The sequence below is a fragment of the Sinocyclocheilus rhinocerous genome, unplaced genomic scaffold (assembly GCF_001515625.1).
Source record: "Sinocyclocheilus rhinocerous isolate Xijiao unplaced genomic scaffold, SAMN03320098_v1.1 scaffold2216, whole genome shotgun sequence".
In the NCBI taxonomy this organism is placed as follows: Eukaryota; Metazoa; Chordata; class Actinopteri; order Cypriniformes; family Cyprinidae; genus Sinocyclocheilus; species Sinocyclocheilus rhinocerous.
Window position 1 is genome coordinate 691,657 of NW_015641008.1, and position 21,398 is coordinate 713,054.

Here is a 21,398-nt window from a genome sequence, read left to right on the forward strand (position 1 = left end):
CAGATAATTAGTTATTCTTTTATTCTTGCTGTTATGGTCCGAAAAGATAAATCAGGACAAACTGGATGGTTCAGTCAGAAAAACTAATCACTATCACTAACTTTGCAAATGGATAATCACACAAAGCCATATTGTGGTTTCAATTTATCTTCGATTAATCATGCAGCCCTAATGAACAGAGTGAAATATGGAAAAAAAGATAACCCATATTCTGTTAACCCGGGGTTTAGTTGAGAATTTTAAGAGTGAACATTTCTTACCCATAGCAGGGATCCACCACAATGGCTCTGGGGCGGTCACCATGTGCAATGAAGGAACGGTTTTGGCCATCTATTCCCATAGACTGCACACTCCTATTGTAATAATCTGTGAAATAAAGACGCTTGTGGATCCAATCATAGGCCAGACCTTCAGGATCATCCAGATCTAACAGATGAAAAGAAAGCAGAGAACACTTTAACATTGTTACGGGATAGTTTCGGCTTACTCATTCTGATAATATTAAAGCTTTAGACTCTACCACTGGCTATGGTGATCGGTGGGCTAGTGCTGCTGGTGGTTAGAATGTATCCTATTTTACTCCTGCCTAAACCCACATACTGGGTAAAGAACACTCTCTTGTCCTGGAAGTCAAACTCTGTGGCTAAAACACCATAGCCCAGGGTAAAGGTGGGAAATGGGGTGCTGTGGTCTTCTGGGTCCAGCCTCATGCTGTTCACGTTGTAATCCGTGGTGAAGATCAGGTACTCATCCAGGCCAAAGCCACATGAGACTCCATTGCTGAGCAGAGAACCATGGGCACAGGCACATTTGGGCTGTTGCTGCTCGGGCATTGCAAAACAAAATTGTTGACAGCGCCCGTTGTCCTCTTGGCATGGGTTAAAACCCACCAGGTTGGCAGAAGTGGGCTGAACATGGGAGTCGAACACTCCAATGTCTGTCAGATCCTCTATACCATCTCGGATCACCTCTGGCGTATCTGTATTCCCAGGACTCTTGCTGGCCTGGAACAGTTTGCCAAGTTTGCGATCCACCCACAGCATGTACTCGCCAAAGATAGCAACACTGTATGGCGTGGGGTAGCGACTTCCGTAGCGTACAATCTGCCGCTGAGAACCATCGGATGCCATGCGGGAAATCATATCCAGTGTGTCATCAACCCAGTACAATATGTCATTGGTGTAATCGACTGTTAACCCTCGGGGGGATGACAGGCTCTCAGAGGCAAGAACTGTCCGATTGGTACCATCCAAAAGAGCGCTCTCAATCTTGGGTGACTGGCCAGCATCAGTCCAGAAGAGGAGACGCAATTTAGGGCTGACGGCAAGATCTAGGGGACGATCTACTGAACTCTTCAGCAGGATAAGTTGAACGCTTGTGTTCACACGTAACACCTCAAGGTATGTTTGAGAGGTATATGCATTAGTGAAGTACAAGTTTCCTGACATAAAAAAAGAAAAGAATCAGCCTGATATATAAACACATACAACCAACTCTTACAGTATACATGGTGTCACTTTCACATTAATTTACCTGCGATCCAATCTACTGCCAAGCCCTGAATCCTTCCAGTGCCTAACTGACTGATGACAGTAGAATAGCGTGAGCCATCTGTCTTTGTCCTGTAAATGCCTCTGTAGGATGAGTAGGTGCTGTTATTAATCCAGTACAGGAATCCAGAGGCGATGTGCATGTCCAGCTTGCTGAGAACTGAGTAAGTATCTACAGAATAAAAGCATTTTATGTTTTTTTTTGTACAAAATGCTACATCACATGATAAAATTGATTATTTTTTTAAATGTAATAATTTGAAAAATATTAAATTGAATTAATTTACTACTTCTCTAACAGAGATCAAACTGTTTAGCATACTGTAATCAATACGTACTTGCTCCAACAGGAACCATGGCCTCAGAGTGGTCAGAGCTGTTGATGTGGAATCCTCTAATAAATTTGGAAGAGGACACTATAGCATAAGAGTCATACTGTTCACAGTGAGACCCATCCTGAGATGGGATAAAACCTGTGGTGCAGGCGCATGTCTTTTGTCCATCAGGTTTTGGCAGACACAGGTGGGGACAGCCTCCATTGTCTGTACTGCAAGCATTGGTAGTGCCAGCAGAGTCTGGTTTTAAAGAATTAATGGTAAACAGAACATAGTGAATGATTTTTAACAAAAGTTAAAATCCAGAGGATTACACTTTCGGCTTGTCTTAAATTGTGCCTGTTAAAATGTATTAGTAAGATTACTTACTAATATTTCCGAATGGTCAGTTTTGGCATGTAGATGTCAAATATTTTGTAATGACCGCTAAACTGAATATTTAGCCACTGGCAACATACCAGCGCTACTATCTTGTATCACCACTTTTCAACAAGTTAGCAGAGTTCATAGGTGACATCTTGCAACTCCTGTAAAATGATCCTTTATTTAAAGTAAAGTGCAAACTGTAATGCTTCACTTACTGTCTCTGGCATGCACTTTCAGTGCCCGCACCCCTGCCATGCCACTCCTCATCACCACCATGTCTGCGCCTGTGTTCTTGTCCACTCTCTCAATGACCTCATAGTCAAGGTCAGTGTAGTAAAGGTAGTTTTGGTACACAGTGATGCCCCAGGGGTGAGACAGGCCACTCACGATGGTCACCCTGCTTGCACCATCCATCGTTCCACATTCAATCTGCCGATCACAGAGAAGTTAAAAGCCAGGAAAGTAGAACAAGTGCATAATTACTTATTTCCACATGAGGATTTATGAACAAGTGTATGTTTCTCACCATCCCAGTTTGAGGGACACCCCAGTAGATTTTCCTGGCCTCTATATCTGCAGCGATGAACTCAACATTGCCCAGGTTGCCAGTGTAGAGGTTTCTGAGGTTTCCACCATCCATGTCTGCACTTGCCACCTTTGGTGGAACTCCACTATCTGAACCTCTGTCTGTCCAGAACAGTGTCCTGCATGGTGAGAGGATGTAGACAGTACATTAATAACTAACACTTAATAACAAATTAGTGTAGGACAAATGTATACTAGTCACAAAAGTGTTTACCCTCTGGCTGGATCAAGAGCTATTCCTATTGGCTCTCCAGCTCCCTCTGGTTTCCCTGTGTTTGTGATGATTGTCTTCCTGTAATGTTGAGATCCATCAACCCTAATGACCTTTTGGGGGGAGACGAGCGAAAATAAAAATAAAATAACAATAAATAAACAACAATAAAAAAATAATTAGAAATAACTTAATTCAATAATATATTTGATGATATATCATATATGATAAAGTCTGTTAATGTGTGAAGAAATGTTGTTCACCTCAATGGCCTTAACAGTGGGATTAGTGTAGTACATGATTCGTGTTATCCAATCAAAAGCAAGACCGGAGGGGGAACCAATGATAGCAGCTGGTGCAAACTGAGTTCGATTGGACCCATCTGTCTTACTTCTATAAATTGAGCCCTGGGGGGGGAATCAACAATATTTTCATGATAAACAGTACTATTTGGTTCAATTTGATTGTTTTTCTTTCTTTTTATTTTCACATTTTTATTTTTCATTTTCACAATCTTTCAGTATTATTTTGCTTTACTAATTTGAATCAGAATCAGAATGAGCTTTATTGGCCAAGTGTGCCCAAACACACAAGGCATTTGTTGTGGTTTGCAGGAGATCTGGGTACATGCATACATACATACATACATACATACATACATACATACATATATAACACAAGAAAATAGAAAGAACGTGAAAGCAAAATATTGTGTAATAGTTAAAAATACTGTCAATTTATGAGTAATGTCATAGGTTAATTCTAAAACAATGCTCTAAGAAATTGTCTGATTAACTTACAGTGCCTTGCACCCAGTAGATAAACTGCTCTTGATCATCAAAATCAATATCTCGGCCTTGTGTGATGCCTGAAATTGGTGCCATGGCATTGTCGGATGTGTCATTGGGGTTGAGAGGAATTCCCATAATTACTGTATCTCTGACGACCATCAAGAATGGTGTGTCATCTAGGAAAAATAATTATTACAGCACCATTAAGTCAAGTGAAAGGCCATTAGACCTCAAGAACTCAATTGGCACATGCTCATTTTGCCAAGACTCTGACCTTTAGTACAAGTACGACCATCGCTGGCAAGGGTCCAGCCAGACTGGCAGTCACACCTGTAGTATCGTGGTCTTAAGGTTGATAGCAGACACAGCTGACTGCATGGATGGTTCTCACAGGGGTTAAGTCCTGTATGGGATCCAACAGACTATGTTAGTCAACTAAAAAAAAAGACACTCCTTTCATTAATAACCTGCATGAAAGCCTAACCTAAAGGCTGCTTGACGGGGTGATCCATGGCGATACCCATGCACTGGTACACACTGGTCAGAAGGGTGGTGATGTTTCCTCCATGAAATTTGTTAGTCCTCATGATTTGGCTTCTGTAGCGGTCACTCCAGTATATGTTGTCTTCGAAGATGGTTATGCCATGGGGTTGCTGAAGAACCTGCAGACACGGGGACGGTAGGAAGTGATGAATAAAAAATACAACATTAGATAAACCATACTGTGACTTATATTTCATGTAAAATATAGATGGATTTTAACCAGGGACTTTAAATGGTTACCATGTCACTTGCAAAGACTTGATGCCTGTTTTTGCCATCGTAGTCACAGTAGTCAATATATTTCAGGTAGGCGTCAACAAAGTATAGTCTTCTAGTTGTGTAATCCAGTGTAAGTCCGTTGGGCCAGTATACCTTGTTAGTCACAATTGCTCTTCTTGCAGATCCGTCCATACTAGCCTGCTCTATTCGAGGGTTCTGACCCCAGTCTGACCAGAACATTACACTGGTGCTGAGAAGAAAACAGAAGGAATTATAATTTTATGATACAAGACCTTAAAAACCCTATGTGATCTTGAAACAATAATTTTTTTTTATTCATCCTCATGTTATTCCAAAGCCAAAAATCTTTCCTTCATCTTCTTAACACAAAAAATAAATAAATAAATAAATACATAAATAAAACTTGAAAGATTTCAGTCCCCACATTGAAAACTTTGACGTCAGAAGTTCATGAAGAGATTGTAAAAGTAATCCATATGAATCGAGTAGTATAATCAAGTCTTCTGAAGAGACGTGATCACTTTATATAATGAACATATTTAATTTAGGCTTGTACTTACTTATAAACATCCACATACATGCATAGATTGCATAAAATATGATCAACGGAAGCTCAGATGTGCTTTCTTGACACACAAGAACCAATGACTTACACAAGAACTAATGATGTTTGTTCTTGTGCATCATTCAGTGGAGTTTGATTGAGCTTCTGTTTACCATATTATATGCCATTTCTGTTGAACAAAAGTCAATGAACAAAAGTGAATGAACAAAAGTCTTATGGCTTTAAAACGACATGAGGGTAAATAATGACAGTAATGGGTGATAATGGGTGAACTAATCCTAGTACTGTTGCATTCTCTCAAAACAGAAACAAATCAGTAAATATGTTAATATGCATACTAGCTGCGGGGGTCTAGAGCCAGTCCGCGAGGGCTGGTAACATTCTTGGTAATCAAAACCTTCCGGAAACGGCCGTCCAGAGTAGATACTTCAATGTTTTCCATGACGTAGTCGGTCCAGTAAATGTTTCTACCCACCCAATCCACTGCTATGCTTTCAGGTACCATCAGGCCTGAAGAGAAAACCTAACATACCAGCATCATCAAATGAGTTAATCCCAAACTGTAGTTGATGAACATATAAGTAATATATGCATGACATGAAATGCATAAGCCATCTTAAGACAACTAGACCTTCATTTCTTCTTAGTAGTTACCTGTTTTTTGTCTGTGCCATTCTGGAAAGAACTATAGATCATTTTCTCAGATGAATCACCCCAGTAGACTCGTTTATTGACATTATCAAAGTCCACAGCAACAATGCTTGTGCCACTGACAACAGGAACAATAAGGGGTGGCCTGAAGTAGATGCGGTTAGCACTGATCTGGCTGCGTCTGGCCACCAGAAGTAAAGCATCACCTGGAGCTAGAGCAGATTACACATTTCCTCACAGATTTCAGGTTTTACTATCCTTGTGTCCTTATAATACTTATTACTTTAAGTATTATATGGATTTGGTGTTTGTTGGAACAGTGTGAACTAGCATTAAAACCATTTGCCATTTAACTAAAAATGCAATTCAGCAACATGTTATACTTCATAAAGTCTTGGGCCAGTAATTTTTGATGTGATGGATATGATGCTTACATGTGACTCTGCATGTACGTCCATCAGGCTCCAGCTGGTAACCATCTTGGCAGTAGCATCGGAAGGAGCCACGCTCATTGTAGCAGGTTTGACTGCAGAATCCAGGGATCAGACACTCGTTTATGTCGTCGCAGGTCTTTGAGTCGTTCAGCAGCTGGAATCCTGGTTCACAGGTACACTGAGCTCCAAATGGACCCTGAATACAACCATGACTGCAGCCTCCGTTATTTACCTGACAGTCATCTTCATCTAATAAGGCAAACAGTGAGAAAGAAAGAGACAGAAAAACAATTTGAATAGTTCATCAACATCAGATATTAATACATAAATCTGTTTTCAACAGCAGTACTTACTGCAGAGGGGAGACTCGTCAGCTCCATTGGGGCAGTCTCTCTGGCCATCACACACCTGAGCATCTGTGATGCACACCTGGTCTGTGGGACACAACCACTGACCTGATGGGCAGCTGAATGGTGGAGTGGGACAGTTGGTTTCATCACTCATATCCCTGCAATCATTATCCCCATCACAAACCCAGCTCTGAGGCACACAGTTTCCATTAGCACACTGGAACTGGTAAGAACTGCAGGTTCGGGGTGGGCAGCCATTGTGCTCGTCAGAGCCGTCCTCACAGTCTGGATGGCCATCACATTCCCACGCTTTCGGAATGCAGAATCCATCAACCTGGCACTGGAACTCATTGTCATGGCATAGACCTGGCCCACGTGTGGCTGCACATGAAATACCAGTTATTAGTCATCACTAGCATTATTTTATTAACACTAATTGCTAATTAATAATACAAAAATTGATTACAAACTAGATACACAGTTAGTAGCCTCTAGCCATATAAAAATTATATTTTTTATGTCATAATCCCATGTTCTGTTACTAAAACTATTAGATACATTAGACAAATTATCAGCAATAACTAAACAACGATACATTGTTGTTATTATTTTATTATTAAATTTTGATGTTTAATGCTTATCATTAGGAAATTAACTATATTTAGATATTGTGAAATTTGTAAACCTTCTGGAAAATTAATTTTTAAATTAAAATAGTTTTAGGCTGACAATAAATGTAAAAATTGCAGGCCCTGTTATGTACCCTATTGGTTAAAAGTGCCTTATATCAATTAAAAGAAATATGTAAAGACTGATTCACATCATCCTAATCTGTTATTTCCCCCAAAAGTCACAGTTAACAGCAAAATCTGAGTTAAAAGCTGAAAAAAGAAAAAGAGCTGAAAGAGTGCTTCTAAACACATATAACTTACGACAGCCACTCTCATCTGAGTGGTCCCTGCAGTCATAAACCCCATCACAGCGGTAACTCAGACTCACACACTGATCTCCACTGGCACATGCGAACTCATATGTTGCACAGGAGTACTCTACCCATAAACACACAACATCCATGTCATCCATGGTAAATAAAGTCATAATGAAACAGAAGTGTAGCTAGGGATCTTTTCTTTCATGTTGTGATGTACATTCAAGTGTAACAAACTATTGACAGAAACAATATAGGGCCAGGACTTGGTTTTATGCATTGATTGTTGATTGGATTTTGAGATGTAGGCATTGCTTTTAAAAGTGAATGCAGATGAACATGAGCAAGGGCGGGGTTTAAACAGATTAAATAATTGGAGAAGTCCTGTGTACGTCAACAGACATAATTCTGTCACTGTCACCAGAAGGTCCAGATATTTTGATTAATCGGGCATTTTCAATAAATCAGATATTTTGATTATAAGGTGAAAAAAAAATTCTTTTAATGCAACATGCACACATGAATTAGTCACAATAAAATCGACAACATGCATTTAGAAAAGAGATTTTTCATTTCATGCCAACTAAGTGGATCTTTTGAGTATACCAATACCTCAAATTCAAATTAAATCACTGCCTTACCACAGTCCTTCTCGTCAGATCCATCTAAACAGTCCTGGTCTCCATCACATACATATGAGTTATATATACAACGGTGATCTGGACACAGGAAGAAGCCAGGCTGGCAGGTGGTGATAGTGGAATCTGGAAGAGGAGAATGGAAGTGGTTAAAAAAAGTCTTATTTATGTACATGGGCTGTTCTAGGGGTGAGCTTCTGGGAATGTTTTTATGAAATTGTCTTTGCCAATTAGCATTTCTGCATATTCACTGAACCTTGTTCATGTTTATTCTGAATTTTCTCCAAAATCTTCAGTACTCACTGCACTGTCTCTCATCAGAACCATCGCCACAGTCATTGAAGGCATCGCACACCCATGCTCTTGGGATGCAGTTTCCGTTAGTGCAAGCGAATTGGCTGGATGAGCAGGTGGTTGGAACACGTGTTGGGCAGTTATCCTCATCGGTCCCATCACCACAGTCATCATGCCCATCACAGCGCCAACTAGCAGGGACGCAGTGCTTGTTCCCACAGGTGAAGGCATATGGAGAGCAGGTTGTTCCTGATAAAAATGTTGAAAGGAGATGTTCATAGACATGTCTAGGTCTTTAGATGGTGCTCAAGCACACTCACATGTACATACACACCTGGATCTGTGCAGTTGGCTTCATCTGTCTTGTCAGCACAGTCATTCACACCGTCACAGCGGAAAGAATTCGGCACACAGCGGCCCCCGTCGCAGGGAAAGGCATAGTCTCCGCAGTTATCATCTGGTGGGGGCTCAGTATCATCCTTCACACAGTCCCTCTGGTTCTCCTGCAGTTTCATTCCATAGGGACATCCGCACACACGGTTGGATGCAGGCGTAGGGAAACAGAAGTGGCTGCAGCGGCCGTTTGGAATCAGATTGCATCTGCTTTTGAACACTACACAGCAATGAGATTACAGTAGCTGATTATCCCTTACTGCGACAAATAACAACTTACATCTAAAATGTACAAGGGTCAATTTTATGTCCTATCTATTAATTTATTAAAAAATACAATAAAAAATAATTCATTCAGTGAAATGAATAAACCTCTTCTATGATAAGCATGTGTTCAATTTCTGAATTAAAATTCATTTGAATATTTTCTTGTGGTGTATAAAGTCAAAATATCAAGGTGATACAACTGTCTTGGCATCAAGAAAAAAAAATTAAAAGAATGATTAAAAAAACATTATAATTATTATTATATTAACATTATTTTATGATTAATTCTTCTTCTTCTTTTTTTTATCATTGACCCAAAACTGTCATCATCATGTCAAAACATGTCTAAAAATGCAGTAAAATGGACAAAATTCCAGTAAATTGGATTAAAAGAGAGCAGTTTTTCTGTGTCACTCACAGTTCTGTAGATCAGCTGAGTAGGCCTTAACGTTCATTATGCCTGAGATGCCCTTTCGTAGGATTATATTTTCCCCACCATCCCTCTTCCTCATTCGGAAAACAGAATTTGTCCTCCAGTCTGACACAAACAGATGATCTAACAAATATGGTGGAGGCAGATCAGTCAGTGAAAAATTTTAAAAACATGCATTAAATTGATTTAGTTGAACATAATCGTAACATCAGCATCATAATGGCCATGTGAAGAATGAAGAAATACAGAAGTGCCAACCTGTGTGTACTGTAAGCGAGAAAGGATGAGTGATTTGTCCAATACTGGAGAAGGCCTGTCTATCTAGCCCATCAATGCTCACATGCTCAATCTGGTCTAGCTGCGCATCAACCCAGTACAGCCTATCCATCCTATTGAGCACAAAAATAAGCTTTTTTTTTTTTTTAAGTTCAACGATCAAAGCACAATGAAATGTGAATAAACTAATCTCATTTATAAACAGAACTCTTTGAGAAATCAAAGTGTATAGGTACAGGAAACTATTGATTGTAAAATGATCTCCTTACAGGTAGTCCAAGGCAAGTCCATTAGGCCAGCCGAGTGTTGAGTTGATTAGTGGAACAGCATTGCTTCCATCTGTGTATGCTCTGGTGATCACAGCTGGACGGTACCAATCAGACCAGAAGAGGTATCTAGGGGAACAAAATAGAGCTGTCCAGTAAGTTCCATAAAAATCCATCTAATAGAATCACACACAAATGCTCAAATCTAAAGAACAGCTAATGGTTAATTGGGTCTTATATTTCATTATGTTCCTCTGTATTTACAGGACATGCTATGGATGTTTTATTTAGCACAAAACTTTATTCTGAATGATGTACTCTTGCCCATGATGTCTCATACCCTGCACTGGGGTGCACAGCAATACCCCGGGGGTATTTTAAGTTCTGAACAATGTCCCGTCTTGATCCATCTGTTACTTTAAAAGCAGAAACGGTGCGATAAGTGCTGGATGTCCAGAAGAGGATGTGAGAGGTCCAATCATATGCCATTGACTCCACAGAGCCCACTCTGTAACCTGTCAGGATCTCATTGTCTGAGATATAAGAACAGAAGCACATTTAGTGAAAAAACATTCTTTATTTTACAGGACAGTATTTTGTAAGAAAATAAACTCTACTTCTCTGACATTGAAAAGTAATAAGTGAAACTAATTTGTGTTACACAAAAGCTAACACAGGACACAACTAAACCAGTGTTCCTCAAAATGGGGTAAGCAGAAGTATGTGGAATTTGTGAAATGCCCCAGATGGTAAGTGACAACTATAGAATATATACAGTATCTCACAGAAGTGAGTACACCCCTCACATTTTTGTAAATAGATTTTATTAAAATGTTAATGAAAACAACAGAATATATTATTTTTTATTTATTTTATAAATACTTGTAATTTTATTTTTTATTTTCGCCATAAACATTTTAAATTAATCTAAAAATTAATTAATATTACATTTCTGAAATTTATTTTTCCAGGTTTTACAGTATTTGTAATCTCTGATTAATTTTAACATTGATGTTTGGAATCAGTCAAAGGTGGTACTTGGCCAGTTTAGTGTTTAACTGTTAAAAAAACAAACAAACAAAAAAGAAAATGTTGTGTTTTCCACTTACTGGTTCCATTAATGGGTGATTTGTAAATGAGTTGTCGCATTCGGTCATTGTAAAACACAGTCTCCACTGACGCATCGTACTCCACTCCAGAACCAGAGAAGGATTGGGCCATGCCAGCGAGTGGCAGGGTGACATCCTCCTGGGACGAAACGTTAAGAGGAATCCCCCTGACTGCTTGTGCACTTGCCACCAGTAAATAATCTCTAATCTCTGAAAGAGAAAACATGTTTGTTTCAGAGGATCTGGTACAGCTGAAACTGAAAACAAAAATGTTCAATGTTAAAAAAATACACTCTCCTATCCCAGTATATGACCATCTAATTCAACAAGGGTCTCTCACTCACTAAAGCAAGTGTGGCGATCATCCTGAAGGTCGTATCCTAGGCGACATTTGCAGCGGTAACCCAGCCCGTCGTTGTCAGTACGGTGACTCAGAAGGCAGATTTGCTGACACCCACCATTGTGTCTGCCACATGGGTTTATCACTGCAGTCAGAAAAAGGCCAGATATTATATACTTAATGTTGCAATGTGTCCTCCTTGTTCATATTTTGTGAGTATTTTACACTTTGCATTATAACAATAAACTTTGTCTCACCAAAGGGCTGAAGAGATGGATGGGAAACCACAATTTGTCCAGGTCTGTTAGTAGAGCGGTACAGAAAAGTTGGGTCACTGCCATTGAAGCGGTTGGTCCGAATCACACCCATCTTGACCCAGTCTGTGAAAAAGGCATGGTTCTCGAACACCGAAATCCCGAATGGGTGGGGGACCTGATGACCGCCATTCAACACGGTTTTCCTAGTGTCATATTTGATTACACATATATAAACGTAAATTAAAAAAAAAAAAAAAAAAACTATATCAGTGATTCTCAACCTTTTTGACTCTAAGGCCCCCAACTGTCCAGTCCATAACAATATTCAAAGGCCCCATGACTGTTCCAGTTTTTCGTGATTTACTGGATAAGCATTAAGGATAAGGATTTTAAAAAATATTTTCTTTCTACCTGATAAAATATTTTAGAGCTTAACATAACTATAAATATGTTATATAAAATATAACATCAATATGTCCATGAAGATGGAGTTATACAATTTCATTAATTTACATGACTTTTAAATGTCTAGAAATACCACTTTTAAAATTGGGATTGATTCTAAATGAGAACATATGAAATGTCCAAAATGTTTCATCAAACGATTTATAGGCCTTCTAGTGGGCTCCAGGCCCCTGGTTGAGAACCACTGACTTACATGTTCTGGAAAGGTTTAAATTGGTGATTTGTGGAGTACAATACCTGTCCAAGCCACTATATGTAACAGTCTCAACCAGGTTAAAATGGCTATCTGTCCAGTAAACCCTCTTAGTGACCAAATCCAAGGTGATACCAGTAGGGGAACCCAGTCTGGTCTTAACCAGCTCAAACCGGTTACTGCCATCCATGAATGCCCGTTCCAGTTTAACATCATCTGTGTTATAGCCAGAGTCTGTGAAGAACATGTATCTGTAGGAGATAGGTTAGACCACAAGTATGAGTTCAATATTCCTTTACAACACAATGAATCACATCCACAAACATACTGTACTCACCCCACTGTTGGGTCCAGAGCAAGCCCGTGAGGGGTCACCAAGTTTTCTGCGATCAGCGTGACACGGTTTCCTCCATCATAATCACATGCTTCAATTCTCTCCACACGTTCCTCAACAAGGTACAACTTAAAGTTGATCCAGTCCACAGCCAGATTCTGGGCATTGTGCACTGCTTCAGACAGCACCTCCATCTTTTCACTACCATCAAAATTTATGGAGTAAACCTGAAAAATACATATATATATGTTTTTTTTTGTTTTTTTGTTTTTTTAAATATAACTGTTTTCATATGTACAATGCAATTTCACACTATAAACCATTAAACACCTTCTGAGAATTGGTGTCTGTCCAGAAGATCCTTTGAGTGTGCCAGTTGTAACCGACACCCACAGCATAACCTTTACCATCTGATTGGACCAGAAGCCTTACAAACCGCCCATGAATATCTGCCATCTTGATATCACGACCATCTGTGAAGATCAGCTGTGGTAAACCCCCTGTAAGGACAAAGAGGACAAGGGACATTACAATGTATTATCGGTAATATTGGCTGAACTGCTGTGCACAACAAAAACAATTCTATTTTTATCTGCATTATAGTACTATAGTGGTTCTTATCTGGTGAAGCCATCTGTATGGTGGGCAGCAGTGAAAAAAACTAACTAAACTAAAAAGTAAATGCAAATTACAGATTGCAACAAACAACATAATTGTGCATTTTGTATAGCAAAACACAATATTATTATATTAAACTGTACTTTTCTGTACTTTGTCTTTATTACTTATTAGTAGGGTGACCATATGGGCCATTTTAACGGGACGCACCCTTGCCAGGATTTCTATATTGCCTAAAATATCCAGGTTTTGGCTGTTAGCACTGTGCAGATCGATCGTTGTATGACATTATTTCACGATAGCTATAGAGAGCAGAGCAGATGGCTCCTTATGCTTTCAAATCATTCTCGCGGAACTTTGGTGTCATACAATGATCGGTGCTTCAAGTCGAACAAACGAACTCATGTGCGTATTTGCATAGCTTTGATCGTTCTCACCTTCTCACGTGTGCCGCGCCGCAATTGGTCGATTATGTGCAAATACCTGTATGTTATTGGTCAAACTACTTTGGATGTTTCAGGCAATATAAAAATCATGGCCAGGACGTGTCCGTATAAATGGCACATATGGCCACCCTACTTATTAGCCAATAACTACTGTACTAAATTGTCCCCAGTAGTGCTTTTAATGTAGGCAGATTATCTTTAACTGATGCTTTTAATGAGATTCATAGTACTGTTAGAAGGGCTGCTGTGATCCTGTACTAAAATCTTGAACTCAAACAGTCTGAGGCACTAAAATAGATTTAAATAAATTCATATGGACTTACAAATACCACTAATGATGCATTATGTTTGACACATTTAGCACATAAAAAAAATTTGTTCCAGTTTTAGTTTTCACTCACCTGAAATATTGGCCTTGCAGACATGACCCTGCTCTAGGAAGTATCCATCTGCACAGCTGCAGTGATGTGTGCCTGGGCGATCCTCACAGAAATGATCACAAATACCCCAAATTTTACAGTCATCGTAGTCTGAGGATAAACCACATACATGGGTCAATAACACGACTCATTTCAGTTGTCCTGATCTAACCAAAAATACACTTATGCAAATGTACAGATTGTGCCAAAGGAAGAAAAAAACTCATTAAATGGCTGGAATTCTTGAAAATTCTTGTCTTAGTTTGGCATAATCTTTTTTATATATAACATTTCTCTAATCAAATAAGCAGTAAATCAGTTCTGTCTTAAAATATGATAAACATTTAATCAGTCAGTGCTGCATAACCAATGAAAATGAAAACTATAACACCTTAAAACTTACTTGAAAACTATAATAATGATTAGGTGTAATCACATGTATGAGGCATAAGGTAATACTTTATTGAGAACTTGCAACTAGATTTTTAAAGGATTTCACCTTTTCATAACAATGCAATCTTTTTTTTGTTGTTGCTACATTTCAGTGCTTAGTGGTGTGCGTGTGCCGTGGGATTTTTTACTTATCAAAACTATGCCACAGCAGAAAAAAGAAACAATGCTATAAATAACACTTTTCATGATTAGTTCATCTTGGCGGCTGTTACAGTAAAAACAAGAGAAAAGTGGGCATTTACATTGAGTTCTCATAGCAGACAAGCCCCTTCCAACTGTACATTCAAATCAGAGGGCTAAATTAAGGGTGGAAAATTTACATTTATATCTAAATTATGACCATTTTTGATGAACAAATCCTGACAATATTTGAATATAAGACTATAAATATACCTCAGGAGACATTATAAAATAATTTTAAAATGCATTACCTTTAAGGAACTCACAAACTCACAGTGATTATTCTTTCTAGCATGATGTGACATTATCCAGATGTAGATAGAAATCTGATTTGTAATCAGATAATAAAGGGGTCTCGTGGCACTTACCCACACAAGTGCGACTGTCATTGGCCACAGTGAAGCCATCGGGGCAGTAGCACGCTCCACCCTGCGGGCTGGGATGACAACGGTACTCACAGCTCAGAGCAGAACACTGATGCAAATCTACAAGAGAGACAGTGTTTGTAGGTAGTTACTTTAAGTATCTTGGGGACTTGAGTTAACTTAAAATACACTACTTTAAATTGTCCTGTAATACTCAGGGTTTCGTTGAGGCTATGCATATTCATTATAGATGAACTGGCATCTAGTAAACACTTTGTGATAGGTTGTTAGGCTTGTTAGGGAACTTGCTAATGTTAACTTGTCAATGTTTGACATATCATCAAACATATCATCATTACATTAAAATTTATGAGTACTGTGAGTAACATGCTGATCAACACAAAATTGTTAACATTTAGTTTAATTTACCACAGGTCAGATGTGCTGTACTATTGCTCTCATCTGTTCCATCAGGGCAGTCAGGATGTTCATCACACACTTTGTTTATGGGAACACACATTGAAGAGCCTGGACAGGGCCATTCGCCAGGGTAACATTCTCGTATGCCTGGGTCTGAAAGAATGAGCATATAGGGTTAACTAATTAACCATATGCTTTCCTAATTGAATCTGTTGATAGGAGAGAGCTGAATCTCACCACATCCATTTTCATCACTAAAGTCCCCACAGTCATTGATGCCATCACACACCCACTGCTGAGGCATACAGCGTCCATTACTGCAGGTGAACTCTGACCCACTACAGGTCCGATACTCTGGAAGAAGACAACATAGCAGTGCTTTATAATATCAGAAACAACTACAAGTAAGCTATGCACTATAGTTTTTACATGGTACTCAGAAGTACATGGTACTTTTATCAGTGACCTGATGTATATTTTGAACACCCACATTTACTTTCTAAAAGATTATCTTTGTAACCCATGTGGCTTTGGTAGCATGGTCGAGATGTATTGTGGAACCCACCACAGTTTTGCTCATCACTGTTGTCTCCACAGTCATCCCAGTGATCACAGACAAAGGGCATTGGGATGCAGTATCCACTGGCACATTCAAACTGATGCGACTGGCAACGCCTTGCTGTTTGAGGAATGAAAGACAATGATCATGATGTACATGGTCAAATGTTGAACATTCATCTGAACATGCTTTACTGACATCTGATTGATCACTACACTTTCACTTACTGCAATTGGATTCATCTGATCCATCTCGACAGTCTAGTATCCCGTCGCAGTGCTGAGTGTTGTTGTAGCAAGCGCCGTTAGCACATGTCTTCTCTGTGCAGGCTGGGTAATCTGGATTCAGCAAGAGGAAATTTGTTGCATTTTATTGGAATTTTAAAACCTGATGATGGAGACAAAATCTGACAATTCCTTGGTAACTGATTTATCTTGAGATTTTTATGTGTATTGGACAATTTAAAAGAGTCATATGCTTTTTGTCTCGTAAAGATAACATTGCTAAGGACCTTTGTGACATTCAATACAGGCCTGTTTGCAGTTCATTTTAGTTTTTGAAGTTTAAATTCTTGTTCAAAGAATATCATTAACAACTACAAATAATATGTGTTAGATGTGTTATATCTGTTAAGAAATAATATAATTATTTATTCAAATGATATTTAGAATTTTCTGAATGTCTGACAATTTTTTTATTACTATATATTGACCAATATATAACCTGTACTGGTAGTACTGCCACTATATTTATTTCAATGTTTTATAGGCCTAGGCTGTACTTTTGCACTGACAGAGGTGCTAAAATAAACATGCACATTTGTTATGAAACAGTAACAGATATTTTGATTTTTATTCAATTAAGGTTAAAATAGTAGGAGTTAATTATATACAAAATTAAATACAAGAAACAAATAATTAATTATAATTAAAATATTGACAAAAAAAATTAAAATATTAAAAAAAAAATTTTTCTTCCTAATTTCAGACAATTTTAAAAAAGTACTGCATACTGATAAATAGGAGTCTGTGTTGTTACTTGTAAGTGCCACATTTCTTTTCATTGTATAGAAGAAAGAGACATTCTTACTGCAGTTGTTCTCATCAGAGTTATCCACACAGTCTGATACATGGTCACATCTGTATTGTTTGGGAATGCACTGCCCTTCTCGACAGGTGAACTGGTCTGGGCTACATGTCTGCCCACCTTAGAAAACAAACAATAGGGTCATAGACCACCTCTGATAATACTCATATGTTTATTACTGAATAACTGTATTCTTTCTGTCATTTAAGGCACATAATCATACCACAGGCTCTTTGCTCATCAGAGCCATCGGTGCAGTCTGGTTCTCCATCACATACAAACGCTAAAGGAATACACTCCCCTCCTGTCAAGCACTTGAACTGCTGAAAGCTACAGGTGGGTAAAGCTGAAATTACAATACGGAGAATGAGAAAATGTATGACCCTTGTTAAGGGTCAATCCAATAAGCCATTGTTCACCTAGAGATACTTACGACAGTTCTGCTCATCAGAGTCATCTGTGCAGTCCTTTGTTCCATCACACCTCCAGTCTTGATTAATGCATTGACCATTACTACACTGGAACTGACCACTGGTGCACTGACCTGCTCAGAAAATAATGGGTTTTGTCTGAACAACCTCGGGTAATCTAATTTGACAAAACATCACATAAACTAATAGCACATGCTGCAATTGGAAATGTGACAGATATGTTATGCGTGCATGCTGACAAAAGAATGTGTTGTTGGTGGTTTGAGAAGTGGGCATCACCAGTTCATTAGAAATTAGCAAAGGTTTGTTCAATCTAGAAAAAGGTCAGAACCTGAAGGTTGATGTAAAAGTAAATCTTAATGACTCTAAGGACTTAGGTTTATTAGGTAATTTAGGAGAAAACAATCTCGGTTTTGCAAGGAATAACTTAGCAATGAGTAACTCTGTTTATGGGTTTAGGAGCTACTGTGTAGAATACCTGAACTCTACCTCATGTGATACCTCATAAAATTTGCAATATTAAACTCACGTTTGCAGATTAACAAACTTAAGTTGCAAAATTTTCCATTGCTTCATTGTTTTTGTGTCAGCAAATTACTTTGATTTCTAAATTACATCATTGGATAGTTGTATTTTTTATTTGAAAAATTATATATACATATACATATATTATATACATATTATATATACAAATTATATATACATATACAGTTACTCTTTTGAGTAACTTAAATGTAGTTGAAATGTAGCTACTTTTTGTTTGCGAAGTAGTTTCCCTGAAAGAAATTGTTTCAATTTGACAAAAAATATTTAGTATTTACATCCGTTTCATTAATTTCATTGAATTAATTACATTCAAAATGTTCACAGTGGGATAAACTGGAAGCAGTTGAGAGGCCTGTTGTAGTATTGTAACATCCTTCTATTTCATACACTCTCAGAAAAAAAAAGTACAAAAGCTGTCATTAAGGCAGTCCCTTTTCAAAAGGTACACTTTTGTACCTTTTAGATACTAATATGTACAATTTAAGGACCCTTTAGGTACAAAGGCACAGAAAAGCCAGTGACAGCTTTTGTATCTTTATTTCTGAGAGTGTATTGTTTGTTTAATATTCATCAAAACCATACTTTACAAAAAACCTGAATCTAAATACAATCATATTTTCAAGTGCCAATACTGTACAGCAAAATATTAAATTAAGAATGCAAATATTAAAATAATTGATTTTCAATATTATATTAAAACATACCTTGCACGATGCAGGGTCCATGGGTTAAAAATAACATTGCTATAACATAAAGACCTAATCTGCCCATTGTTGCTTTACTTGGTCAAAACTTTTGCAAAGTTGAAGATAGCAGGCCATAGAATGAGAACAACTCTATTCTTCTAGTTCCATAACTGTCTCAGTATCAATCCATGGTGAGTTTGTCTCCAGACCAAAAATGTCTTTGATGAGCTTCTCTCTTAAAATAAGCAGGGACTGGATGAAGGAGACAAAGTTACAGCCCTTTATGACCCTGACTCTGTATGACTTTAATCTAATATTAACTTTTTTCCAGTTAAACTTGTCAGCATCAGCAAAAACCTTCAATGTAATTTTTGTATAACAGGAGGACCAGCCTTTTATTTGCTCTTTATTGGTAAGATTTTGCAACTCCTGCAGAAACATAGCCAATAGATTGTACTGACTGACATAAATGAGATGTTTCAGTGTCAGATGCTACTACAAAAAGAAAGAAAGAAAGAAAGAAAGAAAGAAAGGAGTGACTGTTTTGGGGTGCACATTTAATCATAACTTTTTCATGAATGTTTAAAAAATGTAATATGTCTATATAATAATCATTTTGGTTTGTGTTAGATTTTGTTTATCTACTGTTACTGTAATATGGCTAGGCCTATAGTGTAATTAAAATATGTGTATTTAAAGTTATTTTGGACCACATTTTCAGCACTCTGGGATATAAATCTTATTTTCCCACCATACTGTGTTATGAATACATTGCAGAGATATTTACATGATATTTGCTTTTTGACTATACAATTTGTATGCTATCTTGGGCAAAACTAAATAAAAGAAACATGGCCAAAGATAATTTTGACTCAAATTATATCTGTACGAATTTCGTTACGTAGTTGAATGTCATTCATTTATCTTTGGGAGATAAATGGTTTTGTGGTTCTCAAGTTGATGATGTCACATTGGTGAATGTGGCAGAGCTCATTTTATAACCATTTACGAGAAAAGCACATGTAAATCTAAAATAATGATGACTGTGATAAAAAATCAGTGATAATTCTTGTTAGGTTTAAGTTACATAATTGATAATGAGAATTGTCAGAAAATAGAATGCAATTTCAAATCATAATATCTTCTACAAACTATTTTTTTCCTTGTGTTCCAAGAAATGTATCTGAGACATTTTCTTCTATCTGAGACATATTTGCAAAGTGGGTGAGAGAGTAATGGTAAGTAAGATGACATATCAAGCAATGATCCCTCAATTTCTTTTCTTGCTGAGCAAAACTTTTCTCTATTGGCAGACATTTCGTCCACCTGAGCAAAAACATTCTTTATATCAGACCTGTACAGCGCACATGCAAAAAAGTGTGTAACTTTTAACTTTAATGTGCTATTTATATTTGATTTGACCCTTGATGTAACTAGATGTACATTTTAGGTTACTTGAGAAAACATTTTTACAGTATATATGATACATTGCCGTTCAAAGTTTGGGATCAGTAAAGATTTTTAAATAAGTTTCTTATGCTCATCAAGACTGTATCTATTTGATAAAAAAATACTGAATAATATTTCACAAAATAATATTGTGAAATAGTATTACAATTTAAAATAAATGTTTTCTATTTGAATATACTTTAAAATGTAATTCATTCCTGTGAAGCAAAGCTGAATTTTCAGGATCATTACTCCTGTCTTCAGTGCCACATGATCCTTCAGAAATCATTCTAATATGCTGATTTATAATCAATGTTGGAAACAGTTGTGCTGCTTAATATTTTTTGGGACCTATGATATGTTTTCAGGACTCTTTGATAAATAAAAAGTTAAAAAGAACAGTGTTTATTCAAAATAGACATTTTGTGTTACAATATACATTACTATTGAAAAGTTTGGGTTCAGTTATTTTTTTTAAAAGAAATAAATACTTTTATTCAGTAAGGATGTGTTAAATGGATAAAAACGTGATAGTAAAGACATTGTTAGAAAATATTTATATTTTTTAATAAATGCTGTTCTTTTTAACTTGTTATTAATCAAAGAAAAAAGTATCCCAGGTTCCAAAAAATATTAAGCAGCACAACAGTTTCAAAACTGATAATAAATCAGCATATTAGAATGATTTCTGAAGGATCATGTGACACTGAAGACTGGAGTAATGATAATGAAAATTCAGCTTTGCTTCACATGAATAGATTATATTTAAACGTATATTAAAATAGGAAACCTATATTAGAAATTTCAATAATATTTCACGATATTACTGTTTTTTTTCTGTATTTTTGATCAAATAAATACAGCCTTGATGAGCATAAGAGACTAAAACAAGGTTAAAAACAAGGTCAATTGTTTATTAGGTTTAG

General features: G+C 37.3%; 1 protein-coding gene across 1 annotated transcript in view; it reads right to left on the reverse strand.

Moving 5' to 3' along the window:
- lrp2b (low density lipoprotein receptor-related protein 2b) overlaps nt 1-19,108 on the reverse strand; it is a 38,201-nt gene extending 19,093 nt beyond the window's left edge. Inside the window, exons 1-40 of the mRNA XM_016569606.1 lie at nt 19,042-19,108; nt 17,794-17,904; nt 17,584-17,706; nt 17,364-17,480; nt 16,502-16,612; nt 16,281-16,394; nt 15,953-16,069; nt 15,725-15,868; nt 15,299-15,415; nt 14,280-14,408; nt 13,145-13,314; nt 12,818-13,041; nt 12,525-12,731; nt 11,823-12,025; nt 11,570-11,710; nt 11,226-11,435; nt 10,457-10,649; nt 10,120-10,245; nt 9,833-9,963; nt 9,560-9,697; nt 8,816-9,094; nt 8,491-8,730; nt 8,191-8,313; nt 7,554-7,670; nt 6,625-7,002; nt 6,272-6,520; nt 5,841-6,049; nt 5,525-5,709; nt 4,622-4,850; nt 4,323-4,500; nt 4,113-4,241; nt 3,848-4,014; nt 3,311-3,454; nt 3,051-3,160; nt 2,721-2,955; nt 2,467-2,680; nt 1,889-2,125; nt 1,534-1,722; nt 521-1,441; nt 261-426 (exon numbers count right to left, since the gene is read on the reverse strand). Of these exons, the coding sequence (XP_016425092.1) occupies nt 261-426; nt 521-1,441; nt 1,534-1,722; nt 1,889-2,125; nt 2,467-2,680; nt 2,721-2,955; nt 3,051-3,160; nt 3,311-3,454; nt 3,848-4,014; nt 4,113-4,241; nt 4,323-4,500; nt 4,622-4,850; nt 5,525-5,709; nt 5,841-6,049; nt 6,272-6,520; nt 6,625-7,002; nt 7,554-7,670; nt 8,191-8,313; nt 8,491-8,730; nt 8,816-9,094; nt 9,560-9,697; nt 9,833-9,963; nt 10,120-10,245; nt 10,457-10,649; nt 11,226-11,435; nt 11,570-11,710; nt 11,823-12,025; nt 12,525-12,731; nt 12,818-13,041; nt 13,145-13,314; nt 14,280-14,408; nt 15,299-15,415; nt 15,725-15,868; nt 15,953-16,069; nt 16,281-16,394; nt 16,502-16,612; nt 17,364-17,480; nt 17,584-17,706; nt 17,794-17,904; nt 19,042-19,108 (7,592 nt within the window). The remainder of the gene's footprint in view (nt 1-260; nt 427-520; nt 1,442-1,533; nt 1,723-1,888; nt 2,126-2,466; nt 2,681-2,720; nt 2,956-3,050; nt 3,161-3,310; nt 3,455-3,847; nt 4,015-4,112; nt 4,242-4,322; nt 4,501-4,621; nt 4,851-5,524; nt 5,710-5,840; nt 6,050-6,271; nt 6,521-6,624; nt 7,003-7,553; nt 7,671-8,190; nt 8,314-8,490; nt 8,731-8,815; nt 9,095-9,559; nt 9,698-9,832; nt 9,964-10,119; nt 10,246-10,456; nt 10,650-11,225; nt 11,436-11,569; nt 11,711-11,822; nt 12,026-12,524; nt 12,732-12,817; nt 13,042-13,144; nt 13,315-14,279; nt 14,409-15,298; nt 15,416-15,724; nt 15,869-15,952; nt 16,070-16,280; nt 16,395-16,501; nt 16,613-17,363; nt 17,481-17,583; nt 17,707-17,793; nt 17,905-19,041) is intronic.
- Nucleotides 19,109-21,398: the final 2,290 nt, after the last annotated feature.